General features: G+C 46.7%; 1 protein-coding gene across 1 annotated transcript in view; it reads right to left on the reverse strand.

The window, feature by feature from the left end:
- MAN2A2 (mannosidase alpha class 2A member 2) overlaps positions 1-18701 on the reverse strand; it is a 421122-nt gene that overhangs the window by 193656 nt on the left and 208765 nt on the right. Inside the window, exons 9-11 of the mRNA XM_068108861.2 lie at positions 17107-17315; positions 16566-16748; positions 10610-10718 (exon numbers count right to left, since the gene is read on the reverse strand). Coding sequence (XP_067964962.2) covers positions 10610-10718; positions 16566-16748; positions 17107-17315 — 501 coding nt within the window. The remainder of the gene's footprint in view (positions 1-10609; positions 10719-16565; positions 16749-17106; positions 17316-18701) is intronic.

Here is an 18701-nt window from a genome sequence, read left to right on the forward strand (position 1 = left end):
AAGTAAAAAGCAAAGATGGAATCATCAGAATAAACCTGGATAAGTAAAGAGCAAAGATGGAATCATCAGGAGAAACCTGGATAAGTAAAAAGCAAAGATGGAGTCATCAGAATAAACCTGGATAAGTAAAAAGTAAAGATGGAATCATCAGAATAAACCTGGATAAGTAAAAAGCAAAGATGGAATCATCAGAATAAACCTGGATAAGTAAAAAGCAAACATGGAATCATCAGAAGGAACCTGGATAAGTAAAGAGCAAAGATGGAATCATCAGAATAAACCTGGATAAGTAAAAAGCAAAGATGGAATCATCAGAATAAACCTGGATAAGTAAAAAGCAAAGATGGAATCATCAGAATAAACCTGGATAAGTAAAAAGCAAAGATGGAATCATCAGAATAAACCTGGATAAGTAAAAAGCAAAGATGGAATCATCAGAATAAACCTGGCTATATAAAGAGCAAAGATGGAATCATCAGAATAAACCTGGATACATAAAGAGCAAAGATGGAGTCATCAGAATAAACCTGGATAAGTAAAAAGCAAAGATGGAATCATCAGAATAAACCTGGATATGTGGCGGACACAAAAGCCCACTGGCGTGGTGACATCATTCCACGCACCGAGTGGGCGGTGGCCACGCCCGAGGGGTAGGCGTGGCCTCATGATATACCCCGGGCGACCAGCCCGGAGGAGTTTGAGTGTTACAGTGTAGTCTTACAATAAAGACGTTTATATGTTACCGCTTGTCCGCTTCCTCCTTGCTCACAAGCAGCGCGCGTAACGCCGCGCTTTACTGGTGAGCCTCGACGTTGGATCTGCCGGAGCGATCCTTCCACACGCGACGCCATCGCCATGGCCGCCTTCGTCAAACTTCCGGAATTTTGGGAGGCTCAGGCCGAAGTCTGGTTCGTCCAGGCCGAAGCCCAATTTCAGCTTCGGCACCTCACCGGCGATGACACGCGCTACTGCCACGTCGTCACCTCCCTCCGGCCCGGCACGGCCGCTCGAGTTGTGTCCGTCCTTCGCCACCCACCGGACGGCCACAAGTACGAGGCACTCAAGCGGCTACTCCTAGCCACGTTCAGCCTCACGGACGACGCACGGGCCGACCGCCTCCTGGATCTCCCCGAGCTCGGTGAGACGCGCCCGTCGGTCCGAATGGACCATATGCTGTCACTGTTGGGCGACGAAGCCCCCGGTTCGCTATTCCGGGCGCTTTTCCGTCGCCAACTTCCAGCGCAGGTTCGCCTCGCGTTGGCCGGGACCGGGCTAACGGAACCCCGAGCATTGGCGGCCGAGGCGGACAAGTACTTCGCCGCTTCGGACACGCGGGCGAGCGTTGGCGTGGCCGTCACGGCCTTCGACGCTGATGTTCCACAGCATCATCTCAATCTTCTACAGCACGCTGATGTTCCACAGCATCATCTTCTACAGCACGCTGATGTTCCACAGCATCATCTTCTACAGCACGCTGTGGTTCAGCAGCATGCTGATACGCACCTCGTGAACGCCGCCACGCCCCGCCCACCGCCGCGGCGAAAACCGCCACCGCGGGGAAACCCGTCGACTCCACCGGCCTGGCGGAGCCAGCCGCACTCCTCCAGCTCCACCACCTGGTGCTGGTTCCACGCCAAGTTCGGCCACGAAGCTCGGCGGTGTCATCCGCCGTGCTCCTTCAACGGGTCGGGAAACGCCCGGGCCGGCGCTCAATTGTGGCGATGAGCGCCGGCCGTTCGAGCAGCCTGCTGTTCATAACGGACACCTTCTCCGGGCGCCGTTACCTGTGCGACACGGGAGCACAGGTGAGTGTCATTCCCGCCGGCACGTCAGACAAGCACGCCGCGGGTGGGGGCCCCGCGCTGCTTGCCGCGAACGGGACGCCCATCCGTACGTACGGAAAACGCTGCCTCTCTCTGCGGTTTGGAGGGCAGGTTTTCCGATGGACGTTCGTCACCGCCGACGTGCCCATGGCACTGCTTGGCGCGGACTTCCTGTGCGCTAATGGGCTCCTGGTCGACGTCAAGCGCAGACGGCTTGTCCAGGCCGAGACGTTCAGCTCGCTCGAATGTGCGTTGCCCAGCTCAACGAGCGGCTTGCCAAGCGGCTTGCCGAACGATTCGGTTCCGGCCACGTTGGTCTGTACGCTTCCGGCAGCGGACGCATTCACCCGCCTCCTCGCCGGCTTCCCGGCCCTCACGCGGCCCACCTTCTCGGCGGGGGCCGTCAAGCACGGGGTGGCCCATCACATCCCCACCGTCGGGCCACCGGTCTACGCCCGGGCACGCCGCCTCGAGCCGACGAAGCTGGCGGTGGCAAAAGCGGAGTTCGCTACCCTGGAGCGACTCGGCATCGTTCGGCGCTCAGAGAGCGCTTGGGCGTCGCCGCTGCACATCGTGCCGAAGCCCGGCGGGGGATGGCGACCGTGCGGGGACTATCGCCGTCTCAATGACGCCACGACTCCCGACCGCTACCCCGTCCCCCACATTCAGGACTTTTCCGCCCGTTTGGCGGGCAGGTCCTTCTTCTCGAAGGTGGACCTCATACGCGGCTACCATCAGGTCCCCGTCAGGCCAGAGGACGTCCCGAAGACGGCGGTCATCACGCCATTCGGACTCTTCGAGTTCCTGCGCATGCCCTTCGGTCTGAAGAATGCGGCTCAGGCGTTCCAGCGACTGATGGACAGCGTCCTGCGCGACTTGGATTTTGTCTACGTCTACCTGGACGATATCCTCGTCGCCAGCGCGTCCCGCGAAGAGCACCTACGCCACCTCCGCACGCTCTTCGAACGCCTGGGCCAGCATGGCCTGATTGTGAACCCCGCAAAGTGCCGGTTCGGCGCCGCCACAATCGATTTTCTGGGGCACCGTGTCACCAGGCACGGCGCCGTCCCCCTGCCGGCCAAGGTGGAGGCGGTGAAGGGGTTTCCGCGCCCCCGCACGATCAGAGGGCTGCAGGAGTTCCTGGGCATGGTGAACTTTTACCATCGGTTCCTGCCCCGTATCGCCCAGCTCCTGCGCCCCCTGCACGAAGCTCTCCGAGGTAAGCCGGGCAAAGGCGACGTTACCTGGACCGAGCAGATGGACACGGCGTTCACGGGCGCGAAGCTCGCCTTGGCTAACGCCACCATGCTCGCGCACCCGGCGCCCGATGCACCGATCGCCCTCACCACCGATGCCTCGGACTACGCGGTGGGCGCGGTGCACGAGCAATGGGTGCGTGGAGCTTGGCAACCGCTGGCGTTCTTTAGCCGGCAGCTTCGCCCGCCCGAACGCCGTTACAGTACCTTCGACCGCGAGTTGCTCGGACTTCACTTGGCGGTCAGGCACTTCCGCCATCTGCTCGAGGGCCGGGCGTTCACTGCCTTCGTCGACCACAAGCCGCTGATCTTCGCGATGGGCAAGGTCACCGAGCCGTGGTCGGCCCGGCAGCAGCGTCACCTCTCGGCCGTGTCCGAGTACACGACGGACATCCAGCACGTCGCGGGGAAGGACAACCCGGTGGCGGATTGCCTTTCCCGGGCCGTCGCCCACGCAGTCCACCTCGGCATCGACTATGCCCGGATGGCAGCGGACCAGGCCGCTGACCCCGACGTCCAGGCCTTGCGGACCGCCGTCACGGGCCTCCGCGTCACCGAGGTGCCGTTCGACGGCGCGGGCGCGGCTCTCTTGTGCGACGTCTCCCTCGGGCGTCCTCGCCCCATTGTGCCCGTGGGCTGGCAGCGCCAGGTGTTTGACGCCATCCACGGCCTGTCCCACCCGGGCGCGAGGGCCTCCCAAAGGCTGATCGCCGACAAGTTCGTCTGGCATGGCCTCCGGAAGGCCGTCCGCGGCTGGGCCAGGACGTGCCTCGCGTGCCAGCGCGCCAAGGTGCACCGGCACACCCAGGCCCCGTTGGCCCCGTTCACGGTGCCGGAACGCCGGTTTGACCACGTCCACGTGGACCTGGTGGGACCTCTGCCCCCCTCGCGGGGTTTCACCTACGTCCTCACCATGGTGGACCGCACCACCCGGTGGCCGGAGGCCGTGCCCTTGGCGTCGACAACGGCGGCCGATGTCGCGCAGGCTTTCATCGCCACCTGGGTCGCCCGGTTCGGCGCCCCCTCAGACATCTCATCCGACCGCGGCCCCCAGTTCACCTCGGAGCTCTGGGGGGCGGTTGCGCAGGGGCTCGGGGTCCGGCTGCACCGAACCACGGCCTACCACCCCCAGGCTAACGGCCTGTGTGAGCGATTTCACCGCTCATTGAAGGCCGCGCTCCGGGCCACCCTCCGCGACGGCGGCTGGGTCGACAGGCTCCCCTGGGTCCTGCTGGGCCTCCGGACGGCGCCCAAGGAGGACCTGCGCGCATCCGCGGCGGAGTTGGTCTTCGGGCAACCGCTGCGGGTGCCGGGCGAGTTCCTCCCCGACTCCACGGCACCATGGTCCGCGGCACAGCAGCGCTCCGCTCTGCAAGAGACCGCCCAGAGGTTCGCCCCGGTGCCAACGGCATGCCACGGGCACCCACCGACGCACGTCGCCCCGGAGCTTCGCACGGCGGAGTACGTCTTCGTCCGCCACGATGCCCATCGGACACCACTGCGGCCCCCGTACGACGGGCCTTTCCGCGTGCTGGAGACCGGGGCGAAGCACTTCACCCTGGACATCGGCGGTACTCCTGACCGCGTTTCGGTAGACCGCCTCAAGCCGGCCCACCTCGATGTGGACCATCCACCGCCAGTGGCCCGACCCCCACGTCGGGGCCGCCCTCCTGCGGGCGGACCCCCGGCACCGCCAAGCCCCGCCGCCACGGCGCCGCCCGGTCCTGCACCCATCCCAGGGGCAGCCAGGGGCATCCCACCTGGTATCCCTGCACCCCGGACGCCGCCGATCGCCAGGGGGCGCTTCGGCCGGGTCATTCGTCTGCCCCGCAAACTGGCCCTCCAGGTGCGCGGGAATTCTGGGGGGGCGCGTGTGGCGGACACAAAAGCCCACTGGCGTGGTGACATCATTCCACGCACCGAGTGGGCGGTGGCCACGCCCGAGGGGTAGGCGTGGCCTCATGATATACCCCGGGCGACCAGCCCGGAGGAGTTTGAGTGTTACAGTGTAGTCTTACAATAAAGACGTTTATATGTTACCGCTTGTCCGCTTCCTCCTTGCTCACAAGCAGCGCGCGTAACGCCGCGCTTTAGATAAGTAAAAAGCAAAGATGGAATCATCAGAATAAACTTGGATAAGTAAAGAGCAAAGATGGAATCATCAGAATAAACCTGTATAAGTAAAAAGCAAAGATGGAATCATCAGAATAAACCTGGATAAGTAAAGAGCAAAGATGGAATCATCAGAATAAACCTGGATAAGTAAAGAGCAAAGATGGAATCATCAGAATAAACCTGGATAAGTAAAAAGCAAAGATGGAGTCATCAGAAGGAACCTGGATAAGTAAAGAGCAAAGATGGAGTCATCAGAATAAACCTGGATAAGTAAAAAGCAAAGATGGAATCATCAGAATAAACCTGGATAAGTAAAAAGCAAAGATGGAATCATCAGAATAAACCTGGATAAGTAAAGAGCAAAGACGGAATCATCAGAATAAACTTGGATAAGTAAAGAGCAAAGATGGAATCATCAGAATAAACCTGGATACATAAAGAGCAAAGATGGAGTCATCAGAATAAACCTGGATAAGTAAAAAGCAAAGATGGAATCATCAGAATAAACCTGGATAAGTAAAGAGCAAAGACGGAATCATCAGAATAAACTTGGATAAGTAAAGAGCAAAGATGGAATCATCAGAATAAACCTGTATAAGTAAAAAGCAAAGATGGAATCATCAGAATAAACCTGGATAAGTAAAGAGCAAAGATGGAATCATCAGAATAAACCTGGATAAGTAAAGAGCAAAGATGGAATCATCAGAATAAACCTGGATAAGTAAAAAGCAAAGATGGAGTCATCAGAAGGAACCTGGATAAGTAAAGAGCAAAGATGGAGTCATCAGAAGGAACCTGGATAAGTAAAGAGCAAAGATGGAATCATCAGAATAAACCTGGATAAGTAAAAAGCAAAGATGGAATCATCAGAATAAACCTGGATAAGTAAAGAGCAAAGCTGGAATCATCAGAATAAACCTGGATAAGTAAAAAGCAAAGATGGAATCATCAGAATAAACCTGGATAAGTAAAGAGCAAAGATGGAATCATCAGAATAAACCTGGATAAGTAAAGAGCAAAGATGGAATCATCAGAATAAACCTGGATACATAAAGAGCAAAGATGGAATCATCAGAATAAACCTGGATACATAAAGAGCAAAGATGGAGTCATCAGAATAAACCTGGATAAGTAAAAAGCAAAGATGGAATCATCAGAATAAACCTGGCTAAGTAAAGAGCAAAGATGGAATCATCAGAATAAACCTGGATAAGTAAAGAGCAAAGATGGAATCATCAGAATAAACTTGGATAAGTAAAGAGCAAAGATGGAATCATCAGAATAAACCTGGATAAGTAAAAAGCAAAGATGGAATCATCAGAATAAACCTGGATAAGTAAAGAGCAAAGATGGAATCATCAGAATAAACTTGGATAAGTAAAGAGCAAAGATGGAATCATCAGAATAAACCTGGATAAGTAAAAAGCAAAGATGGAATCATCAGAATAAACCTGGATAAGTAAAGAGCAAAGATGGAATCATCAGAATAAACCTGGATAAGTAAAGAGCAAAGATGGAATCATCAGAATAAACCTGGATAAGTAAAAAGCAAAGATGGAGTCATCAGAAGGAACCTGGATAAGTAAAGAGCAAAGATGGAATCATCAGAATAAACCTGGATAAGTAAAAAGCAAAGATGGAATCATCAGAATAAACCTGGATAAGTAAAGAGCAAAGATGGAATCATCAGAATAAACCTGGATAAGTAAAGAGCAAAGATGGAATCATCAGAATAAACCTGGATAAGTAAAGAGCAAAGATGGAATCATCAGAATAAACCTGGATAAGTAAAAAGCAAAGATGGAATCATCAGAATAAACCTGGATAAGTAAAAAGCAAAGATGGAATCATCAGAATAAACCTGGATAAGTAAAGAGCAAAGATGGAATCATCAGAAGGAACCTGGATAAGTAAAAAGCAAAGATGGAATCATCAGAATAAACCTGGATAAGTAAAGAGCAAAGATGGAATCATCAGAATAAACCTGGATAAGTAAAAAGCAAAGATGGAGTCATCAGAAGGAACCTGGATAAGTAAAGAGCAAAGATGGAATCATCAGAATAAACTTGGATAAGTAAAAAGCAAAGATGGAATCATCAGAATAAACCTGGATAAGTATACTCAAAGGCAAAAGTTATTGTGACACACAAACAACAAACAGAATCAGTGTTAAACTTTTACTGCCACGAATGAAATGTTATTACATGGAAAGACAAATGTTTCAAGGTATGGTAACGATTAACAGTCCATAAGAACAGCACACCTGGCATATGCAAATGAGCCACAACACAAGAGGGGGTTCACAAGCAAGTTCACACGGTCAGTAGCGAGTGTGTCCACCTTGTGCATTGATGCAGGCCTGGCACCTCCGCCTCATTGAGGCCACTAAACGTCGATGAACGTCCTGGGGAAGATCATTCCATATCCGAGGAAGGATTTGGCGGAGTTCCTGCAGCGTTGTTGGAGGATTCGGATGACGTCGTAAACGTCGCTCCATTTCATCCCAGACGTGTTCAATGGGTGACAAATCAGGGGATCTTGCAGGCCAGGGTAACACATTAACATTGTTCTGATTAAGATACAGCTGTACAACTCGAGCAACGTGTGGTCTGCTCCACTGGAGACGTCGACGTCGATGTTCTGGCGTTAGAATTGGCCGTCAGGCTGGGCGTCTTGCACGGATACCGTAGACGCGTGGACGTCGTCGAACTGTTCTCGCAGATACACCTCTGTTGCCAGGTATGGTACGGGCTGTAAGGGTTGCTGGCTGGAACCTGTGTCGGAGGTGCGTGGTTCGAATGCATCGGTCTTGACATGGGGTCGTTACTGGTGGGCGGCCACTACGGGGACGGTCTATAACTTGATTGTTTTGCTGAAAACGTCGCCATAAGTGCCAAATGGTGTTTCTATGGACGTTGAATCGACGAGCAACGTCACGCTGCGAGGTACCAGACTGAAGCATACCTATAGCTCTCCATCAGTCATTTTCCCCGAGGCGTGGCATGTCGAACTTGTTCCAGAATGATGAATAGAGGTGTTTTTCTGACTTCTGCACTTCTTAAGACTGCATTGAGTGGAAATGATAAGCGTCTGGTTGTCTGGCCTTTTGAAGTGAACATTGCTGGCCATTTTTCTCGAATATGTCATGCTTCTTGCAGATTTCGTGCAATTCGAACAACAATTGCTCGGTTGCGTTTCTTCGACCATTTTAACAAACTCTTTCTCTGGTTCAAATCCAAAAATTCATTCACAAGATTACCAATGAAAAAATTCCATGTCACAATAACTTTTGCCTCTGAGTATAAAAAGCAAAGATGGAATCATCAGAATAAACCTGGATAAGTAAAAAGCAAAGATGGAGTCATCAGAAGGAACCTGGATAAGTAAAAAGCAAAGATGGAATCATCAGAATAAACCTGGATAAGTAAAAAGCAAAGATGGAATCATCAGAATAAACCTGGATAAGTAAAAAGCAAAGATGGAGTCATCAGAAGGAACCTGGATAAGTAAAAAGCAAAGATGGAATCATCAGAATAAACTTGGATAAGTAAAAAGCAAAGATGGAATCATCAGAATAAACCTGGATAAGTAAAAAGCAAAGATGGAATCATCAGAATAAACCTGGATAAGTAAAGAGCAAAGATGGAATCATCAGAATAAACCTGGATAAGTAAAGAGCAAAGATGGAATCATCAGAAGGAACCTGGATAAGTAAAAAGCAAAGATGGAATCATCAGAATAAACCTGGATAAGTAAAGAGCAAAGATGGAATCATCAGAATAAACCTGGATAAGTAAAAAGCAAAGATGGAGTCATCAGAAGGAACCTGGATAAGTAAAAAGCAAAGATGGAGTCATCAGAAGGAACCTGGATAGGATTCGAGTTTCAGCCGCCACTCCACAACCCTCAAACCCATCCAGGCATAGCCAAGTGAACCTTCCAGAAAACTTTCTGCAAGAATTCACTTCTCCCAAGACAGATAGAGAAAGAAAGAAACAAAGAATCAAATAAATAAAAGAAAAGAACGACAACAGACTCTTTGACGTCGCGACGTCAGCCAAAACGCTCCCGCCCGCATTATTAGATTGCTTTACGTGCTTGTACCAAGTTTGATTTAAATCGCTTCAGCTGTTCATAAGTATCACATTTTTAACAAACATGACCTCTGACCTTTGACCTTTGAGGCCAAAATTGATTCAGTTTGTCTTTGCATCAAAATATGTACAGTGCTTGTACCAAGTTCGGTCAAAATCCCATCTTTGGTTCAAAAGCTATCACTGTAACAAAAACCTATCACGGATGCATGGACAGACAGACGGACAATCCAAAAACATAATGCCTCCGGCGACTTCATCGGCGGAGGCATAAAAAGCGAGATTACAATGAATAAAGAGAAATGAGAAAAAGTAGAAAGAAGTGTGAAAGCACCGAAGAAAGAACAAAGATGTCGGGAAGAACCTGGTCAGATAGATTTCAGCAGTTACTCCCCAGGCTCAAACGCAGCAACAGTTACGAGCTACCGGAAGGATCAGCGGGAAAGAAGAATCCAAAATTAATTATTAATTAAGCAAAAATTATTATTTAATTATTGGATTAATAACTTTTCTTTTCTTTTTTTTAGTTACAGATTCGGATGAAACGATGGTGGCTTAGGTATTGTATAAGCTAATTCATTAGTTATTTAATTATTCTATGATTTATATTTAGTCATTTTAATTATTAATGGCTTTTTTATTTTCTTTCTCATTTGGCCAATATCTCAGACACCATTTGAGCTTGGAAGCTGATATTCAGGCATGACGGTGACCAAGTGATGTGGCTATTAGTATATTTTGGATTTATTGATTAATCAATGAATCAATTATTTATTGATTCGTCAATTCATCGATTAATTATTTATTTATTTATTTATTAATTATTTAATTTTTTCCAATTGACGACTTATTTAATTAATTTTCAAAAACTTTCAGCTTCGGATGAAGCACTAGTGGTTTAGTTATGCGATCAGCCAATTGATTAAGAAAATATTTTGTGATAATCTTTTATTGATTTTAATGATGCAATTAATCAATCAATTCGTGTACACCTCTCCCTCCCAATGCAGCCTCAATGAACTGCACTGCGGTATTGCCGAAGGCACCCCGGCAATGCCGCGCTGTAGGATATTAATTTATTTGGCATGGGGGCGGTGTACTTTGAATGTATCTGTACTTGTTTTGGAATCTTCTTTGAGACGAAACTTTCATTGAAGGGCTTTTTAATGGCTTTTTTGTGTGTCCTGTGTGTTTTCATTTTTCATGGAATGTGTCCATCTGTTTTAATAGATCCACTCGAATTTTTAAAAAAAACTTCAATACAGTATCATCTTAATTCAAACTCTGAAGGCAATGGAGTGAGTATGCACAAAATAATTACCACATTGAGAAAGAGAGCAGACTTGTCAAAAGCTCGTCGATTTTGCAACATTAAGAACTGAGCAGCATTTCCAATGACTCCGTTTGCATCGAGGATCGCATTGTGGAGCCTGAGACACATACACACACATGAGACATACAGAAATGATGTTAATTTCACAACATCCCATGTTCAACTTTATTTAAATTGCAAACCTCAAACATAGTTTCTCCACCTAAAGCAAGAACGTCAACCCGTGAGCAATTGACTAGTTTCCCGACTGCATGGATCATCAGCTGGGCACCGTTCTTCCTCGAGGTTTCAATCCTTTCAGCCCAGGACCTTTCCAAACGGCGGATCCACAACCTCGATCATGGATCCACATCAATAGATGGTCAATCAGTAGATCCACAACCTCAGTTGCGTCCAGGCAGTCAGTCAACTCATCAATGCAACATCACTTATTCCAACTTTACTCGCAATAGGATTTAATGTATTATCATATATTTATAACTTTCCTTACACACTCGATAATATGATAATATCATTAAATCATGCACATCTTACGTTAAATAAACCATATCTACCAACCAGCACGACCACACAACCTACCTCTCGATCAAACTGTACTTCGAATGTTCAAAGTCATTTATAACAGTTTTTTGCATGCTGCCGTATCCTAGCAACCACCGATTCCTCGCAACATTGATTTGTAGTATATTTAATTATTATATTGTATTGTATTCACATGAAGATGAACAAGTGGAAGGAATGTATGGAGACAAAAGGTCTGAAGGTGAATATAGGAAAGACGAAGGTGATGGCAAGTGGTAAAGCATGCGGTGAGGTGGAAAGAACTGGGAAGTGGCCGTGTGCTGTGTGCAGGAAGGGTGTCGGAGTGAACTCCATTCAATGTACAATGTGCGCTGAGTGGGTTCATCAAAAATGTAGTGGTCTGAGAGGTTCGTTAACCAGTGTGGCAGCTACATTCAAATGTAAGGTGTGCACAGAGGGAGCTGCAGATGGAGGAAATGTTGAGTTGGATCTTGGAGACGGCGTGAAGCTGGAAGGTGTGAAAACATTTTGCTACCTCGGAGACATGCTGAATGGAGAAGGTGGATCAGACTCGGCAACGGTTGCTCGAGTGAGATGTGCATGGAAGAAGTTTCGGGAACTGACGCGTGCTGATGAGGAGGGGAGTGTCGTTGAAGCTGAAGGGAAAGGTGTATGCTGCATGTGTGAGAAGTGTTATGATTTATGGGAGCGAGACATGGGTAATGAACGAAGAGGAAGCAACGAAGGCTGGAAAGGGTGGAAATGCGAATGGTTCGGTGGATGTGCGGAGTATCGTTGAGAGAGAGGAAGACAAATGATGAATTGCGAAAGATGAGGGGAATAGAGCAGTTAGTAGAGCTGTCAAGTCCAGTCCAGCAATAGAGCCTGTGATTGATGCTGTGAAGAGGAACAGGTTGAGATGCTTTGGTCATGTGTTGAGGAAGGATGAAAGTGACTGGTTGAGAAGAGTGATGGAAATGAATGTAGAAGGAAGTAGATTAACAAGGGGGTTAACGGACAAGGGGGTTAACAAGGAGAGATGCAGAAAATAGGACAAAATGGAGAAGATTGTCATGGGGACCACAAGGCTAACCCCCGCTCTAGCAGGGAAAATGGCCTTAAAATGCATGTTGTTGTTGTTCTATTCACATAAAGATCTCATGAATAATATTTTTAATATTCGTATTGTATTTTACTAATTCGATTTGGTGCCTTTTGTGATATTAAAGAAATCTTGTTTTAAGCTACCAACTGTAGCTCCCTGCGCTAACATACGTCTGACTAGTTGTTGTAATTTATTGACCAGTTCAGAGCTGTGTGTGGTTGCTCTCACAGTCCTAATTATTTAACCTGCAACTGTACCATAAAATAGCTTTTTGGGAATGTTGCTGTCTAAGAAAGGCATTCGGACAATGTGGAATGGAAATGCATCTCGTTTATCAAATAATTTGGTGTGAAATTTATTGTTATGGATGTCAATTTGTAATTCCAAAAAGGAAACTGAAGTGGAAGTTTGGTTTTCCTTTTTTAATTCAAGTGCTTTTGGATATATATCATCATGAAGCTGCTCAAATATAAATCCATCATGAATTGCCAACAAATCATCAATGAACCGGAAGATGTTTCCGCATCTCTGTGGTTGTTAATTTATTCCTGCACATGTTTTGGACCCAATCAAACTCGTACATGTGCAGAAACAAATTTACAAATAAAAGGGCCGGATCTGAACCCATGGGTATGCCCACTGTCTGCTGGAGTATCTTGTTGCCAAATGTAAAGAAACTGTTGTTTCGCAGAAATCTTATACTTTCTTTGAGTTTACTTTTTGAAAAACTGCATGAATATTGATTATCCTTTACAGACCAGTGTGCTCTGTTTTGATATACATTAATGTATACTCTATTACCTCCTGCAAATGCTTTATATATTGCTCTGTCCAATGCGGTTACCAACTTGTCATGTGGAATGTTTGTGTACAATGTGGAAAAATCAAAGGTTGAAAGACATTTTGCTTTACCCTTGTTATTAATGTTGTGGACACTGTCGATTACCGGTTTGGAATTGTCAATGATCCAGAATTTCTTAATACCAGAATAAAACTTAACTTTTTCATGGTAGTTTTTTAAGCATTTATAGATTCGTTTCATTGCTGCTGTAATACTGCCCGACAAAGGTTTCAAACTACATTCTCTACTTGCGATGATGAACCTCATCTTACAAGGGTGTTTGTGCATTTTTGGGATCCAGTAAATGAATGGTAATTTATGGTGTTTATCCGGAACTATCAGTCTTCTCACCGTTGAGTGATTTGTATGGTGTTGTATCAAGTCTGTTTTGTTCTCGTTACTTATTTTGTAGGTCTTTGGAATTCCCGTGTCTAGGCCCAATTCTTCCAAAAGTGTTTGAATGTAGAATGTTTTACATACAAATGCAATATTATTATTTGCTTTGTCAATTGGAACAATAACATGTTGTGTTTGAAGCTGCCTTAAGCAATCACGTGCTTCTGGATTGTTTAAAATTGCCTTCGGATTATTGATTCGAACTTTTCTTTTCAAATCAACAACTCTCCTTTTCACATGTTTCTCTACCTCCTCCAACCATAAAGCCATTTGTGTGTTTGGTACTTTATGTTTATCAATTTGTTCTTTCATCCATTCGCCCAGTCCCATCATTGTAAGTTCCATTGCTTTATTCCAGTTTATTCTTTTATTTTCTCTATGATTTTGTCCTTTTGTAAGTAATGCACGTAATCTTTTATCTTTCACTATTCTGAGATCACCTGTGATGACGTGTTTATGATGTGGATCTTTGAATGCGGAATGTTCACAATTACAATGAAGTGTGTTATTTGACCATTCCTCTATGTCTCACATTCTTACACACATTTAACCATTCTTTCTCACACATACACATGCACGCACGCACGCACACGCACACACACACACACACACACACACACACACACACACCTGTAAAAATATATATTCTAACCATCATCTTTGATTTTGGAAACATTATCAAACAATAGGTTACTTCATTCATTCTCAAAATACTTGAGTTACTTGAGTTACTTGAGTACCAGTTCACTGGTAATTCCCTGCTTGTCGTTGAAGGCGGCAAAAAGGGTTGGCGTCAGGAAGGGCATCCGGCCGTAAAACATTGCTTCAAAAAAAGGGGACCAAAAAAAAAAAAAAACAACAACTACCACGGTCCCCGAAAAGGCCAACCCCCGCTTTGCGGGGAAAAATGGCCTCTCAACTCCAAGTGGACAATCACACAAGGTCCAAAAATGAAGGCCCTATCAACTCGTAGAGCTGTCAAGTCCAGCAATCAAGTTATGGCACCTCTGCCTCGGACTTACCATCCCCGGTCGCTGTTAAACCCAGATACTCAAATCTATTTCCTGTCCGATCTCCTTCCCCTCTAACCTGATAATATATTCTCTCTGCTGCCCGACCCACATCACCTCCATTTTCTCCATGTTCATTTTCAGCCCATGTTTCTCAAATGTCTCCTAACACTCCCCCAGTACTTCCTGCATCTCCTGCCCACTCTCCACCACACAGAGCCATATCATCCACATGCAATATCCTCCCCATAATACCTTCCATGTTTACCTTCCTGCTTACCAGCTCCATCACCATGATAAACAGGTGTGGGCCGAGAGAGCTTTCCTGCCTCAAACCGATGTTCAAATTGAACTCCTCCGACATCCCAGGACCAACCCAAACTCTTCCCTTCGTTCCCTTGCCATAGGTTTTCTCCAGGTCCACAATTCCCAATGACATTTCACCTTGTGCCTACAACCTCTTCTCCACCTGCTGCCTCAGTGCGAGCGTCCCATCCATCATCAACCCCTACCATTTCTGAACACCTGTTGCTCTTCTCCCATCTCTTTCTCCACACTCTTTCTTATCCACCCATCCAGAACCTTCTTCATGACATGACTAAAGAGTGTAATGTCCCTGTACTTCCCCGGATCTTGAGCATCCCCCTTCCTATTCCATATCAACACAATTAACCCTGTCCTCCAATCCTCCGGAATTGAACAAACTCTCATGTAAACATTCAACATCGTCTTCATCCACTAACTTCGACTTCTCCTGCTGCAATTATCATCTGTGTGCACAACTCATCAATGTTTGGCGCCCTTCCCTTTTTCATGCTTCGTGATATCCACCAACTCCATTTTCCCCTCCACACAACTCGGCAGCTCCAGCTTGCCATTCCTTGCAATACTGTGCCCTCTCTGTCACTAGCCTCGTGCCACCATCCTTAATCACCCCCCTCCCCCATCATGTCCTTGCTATCCTCATCCCTGTAATGAGCCCATTTATAGATCATCTTCCTCCCACCATCCTCTTCCACCTTGTTGTACACCTAACTCCAATGCCATATCATTCCTCACCGAATCCACAGCTCTCCTTGCCGAATTCTTCTCCTGCACATACACAGGTGCATGCAGCAACCCCATGTCCAGCTGCATCCCTCTATCCTTGATCTTCTTTATCCTCTTCCAAACCTCCTTCTTTTCACCAACTGCCTTCGCTCCTTCCTCCTTCCTCCGTCCTCCATAACTGGCTTATATTCCTCCACAATGCACCTTTCCTGACATCCTTCTTCACAATATTTCTGCAATTCCCCTAAACGCCTCTCCGTACTTCTTCCTTCAAAATGGAGGAAAAGCAAGAAGCAGTAAACCGAGATTGGCAAGCCGAGTGGAACGTAGCTCAAAGGAATGTGGAGGTGCATACAAGTACTTGAATAGTACGGTAGCAGGGACTCCTTTATTATTATTATATATATTTTTTGTTTGAAGGATTAGAATTAGGTACAAGCAAAGGCAGGGTAAAAAGGGAAAGGTTGAGCGAGGTTGTGAACAAGTATGGTGAATACTTCACGAACAGAGTGGGGATGGAAAGGTGGAGAAATCGGCAAGATGGAGGAAGAGGGGAGGGGACAGACAACACGTGGTCACGGGGTCACGGGGCGGTGTGTGGTGAGAAAGAATTTTTTATTTTCTATTTAAGACATTAAACATGGGGTTATATAGTTGGGAAGAAATTGAGGGATGAAGAGGGGGATAGTGGTGAAAATAAATGGACCCAAGTACAAGAAAACACAAACAAAAACGATTGTGGACACAAGGGAAACGGGTAGGCCTCAAATAATCCAATATGAAAAGTCAGACGAAAACTCATAACTTTGCATAAAGTTTAACAAAACCGAACTAGAAGCACACAGGAAACACGACAGCAAAATAAACAGTAGAAACACAACAAAACGACCGGGAGTACTTATCTTTGAGGGAAACGGCAGAGCCGAAAATCAGCACGACCGAAGCTCAAGGAACCGGAACCGGAAGGACTTACTCAACATGTAATCTCCATGCTCAAGAACATGGGCTGAAAAGCTGTACCTGCTGCCATAGTCATTGACAACTGGATCCTTCCCCGTTCCAGTGAGGCCATCGTGATGTTGGAACAATGCCAAATTCTGGCGGGCTTGGACCAGACGAGAAAAGTCCTCTTTCGCCAACTCAAAACTGAAACCCATATGCGATGCATGTGCTAAAGTTAAACCAAAGAGGATTTCAGCTGATCTGGTGCAAGGAGAAAGGAAAGTGGACAGGGAAGATTGGAAAAGTAGAAACGGGAAGGAAATGTTGGTGGTGGGGGTGGGGAGTGAGACGTGGAAGATTGTCAAAAAAGGTGCTTCGTTTTATTTTTTTTATTTTTAAGAAGCACTATTAAAATATACACCTTTGCTACACGCAATCTGATCCTGTACAATATCCATAAGTCCGTGGATTGGTTCAAGCTAACCCACTTGTCCACGTTATCTGCTCAACTGCCCGCATCACATTTTCTTCTGTGTGTGAAAGATTAAATAGTTCGTTTCATCACAATTTGGAATACAAAGACAAATAAATCACAACAGATTGCTCAATGCACCCTCACCTTAGTCTTGTCTCCAACACACGGTCCAAGTATTTGAAGAATGGACGGGATGTGTAGAATCCACTCCAATAATGGTCATCGCGGTCGGCATATGTAAAAAAATCTCCACTAACAACAGGGAAATGTCCAGAACGTGGAGTAGGCCCATCACCCCAGCCAGCCACTTTGGTCATTGCAGCAAAGTACTGGGACAGTGTCCCAAATTGCACCTGAAAAAAAAAATAACCAGGTGCTCGTTTCAAAAAAGGACAAAGAGCAAAATTTATTTTTAAAATACATCATATGTTTCAAGGCACGAGTAAAGTTATGCACCCCCATTCATCAGCGCCCCCCTCATAAATGGCCAGCGACCCGCAGATATAAATTCTGTGATCCCAGCTTCAAATGTCAAATAGTGCAAAGATGGCAAGCGACCCGCAGATCCGTTTTAGTATCATCAAAACCCATATTGGGTGGTAAAGTCAACTTTTAAAATGTAATATTTTGCCGCCATTCCACTCGCAGTTGGCTTAGCGGTTAGGGTGCCGGCTTGGGATCCTAGGATCCTGGGTTCGAATCCCGATCGATCGCTGAATTAACGCCAGGGGGGTTGACTCAGCCTGTCATCCTTCCGAGGTCGGCAAATTGAGTACCAGCTTGCTGGGATGAATGATCCCGGTGTGTACCCCGGTTTAGAATAGGTACACCGTATCCCTGCGCATCGTAAGAGGCGACCAAGGGTTGGCGTCAGTAAGGGCATCCGGCCATAAAACATTGCCTCAAACAGGGAACCATGATTGTCATGGGACCCAAAAGACTAACCCCTGCTCCAGTGGGGAAAATGGCCTTAAAACGATCATTCATTCCACTCGCATGGATTGACCCAAAGTCTCATAGATCTGTATCCGATACACAAGGTATCACTTTTGTTGATTGCCTGTGTGACGTCATGAGCTTTCCCTCACCAAACGTCACGTCACCACCCTCCAAGATTCCGCATGCAGTATCACTTCAATTCCAATCACGTCCAATAAATAAATAAAATAAAGATCCGCTTTCAATTCCTCCCAACCCGTTTTTCATCACCTCCAACTTGCCAAGTATGATACTACCTGGCAAGTTGGAGGTGATGGAAGATATGATATGTCACACCCATATACATAGTATAATCCACATTGTCGACCCACATGCTTGTAATTTGTTTCCTGTCCTCATTCTTTTTATGATGCATAAACAAACTGCTTCCGAAGCCTTAGACACTTATAAAACTAGAACGACATCCGGTAGAGCACATACCTCCGCCAGGATGAACAGTTCACGTTTTGTATCCCATTGATAGGCCATATATGTTTACCTGAACCAAAATCGAATCCGCTTCTTCGTTTTATTGAACTAACTCATCCACCAGGTTTGTCATAATCCATCCACAACCTTTTTAGGTATCATGCCATATTATCATTTTGGTCACATCTTTCAATGGTGATGAATCACTTTTAAAAATTAAAAAAAACTCTCGGATCTTCACCAAAATCGAATTAATTCGTCCTTGAAACACACCCAACTTGTACACCAAATTTAGCCATAATCTGTCCACAACATTTTGAGATATCCTGTTC

Source organism: Myxine glutinosa, chromosome 2 (genome assembly GCF_964187855.1).
Source record: "Myxine glutinosa chromosome 2, kmMyxGlut1.1, whole genome shotgun sequence".
Classification (NCBI taxonomy): domain Eukaryota; kingdom Metazoa; phylum Chordata; class Myxini; order Myxiniformes; family Myxinidae; genus Myxine; species Myxine glutinosa.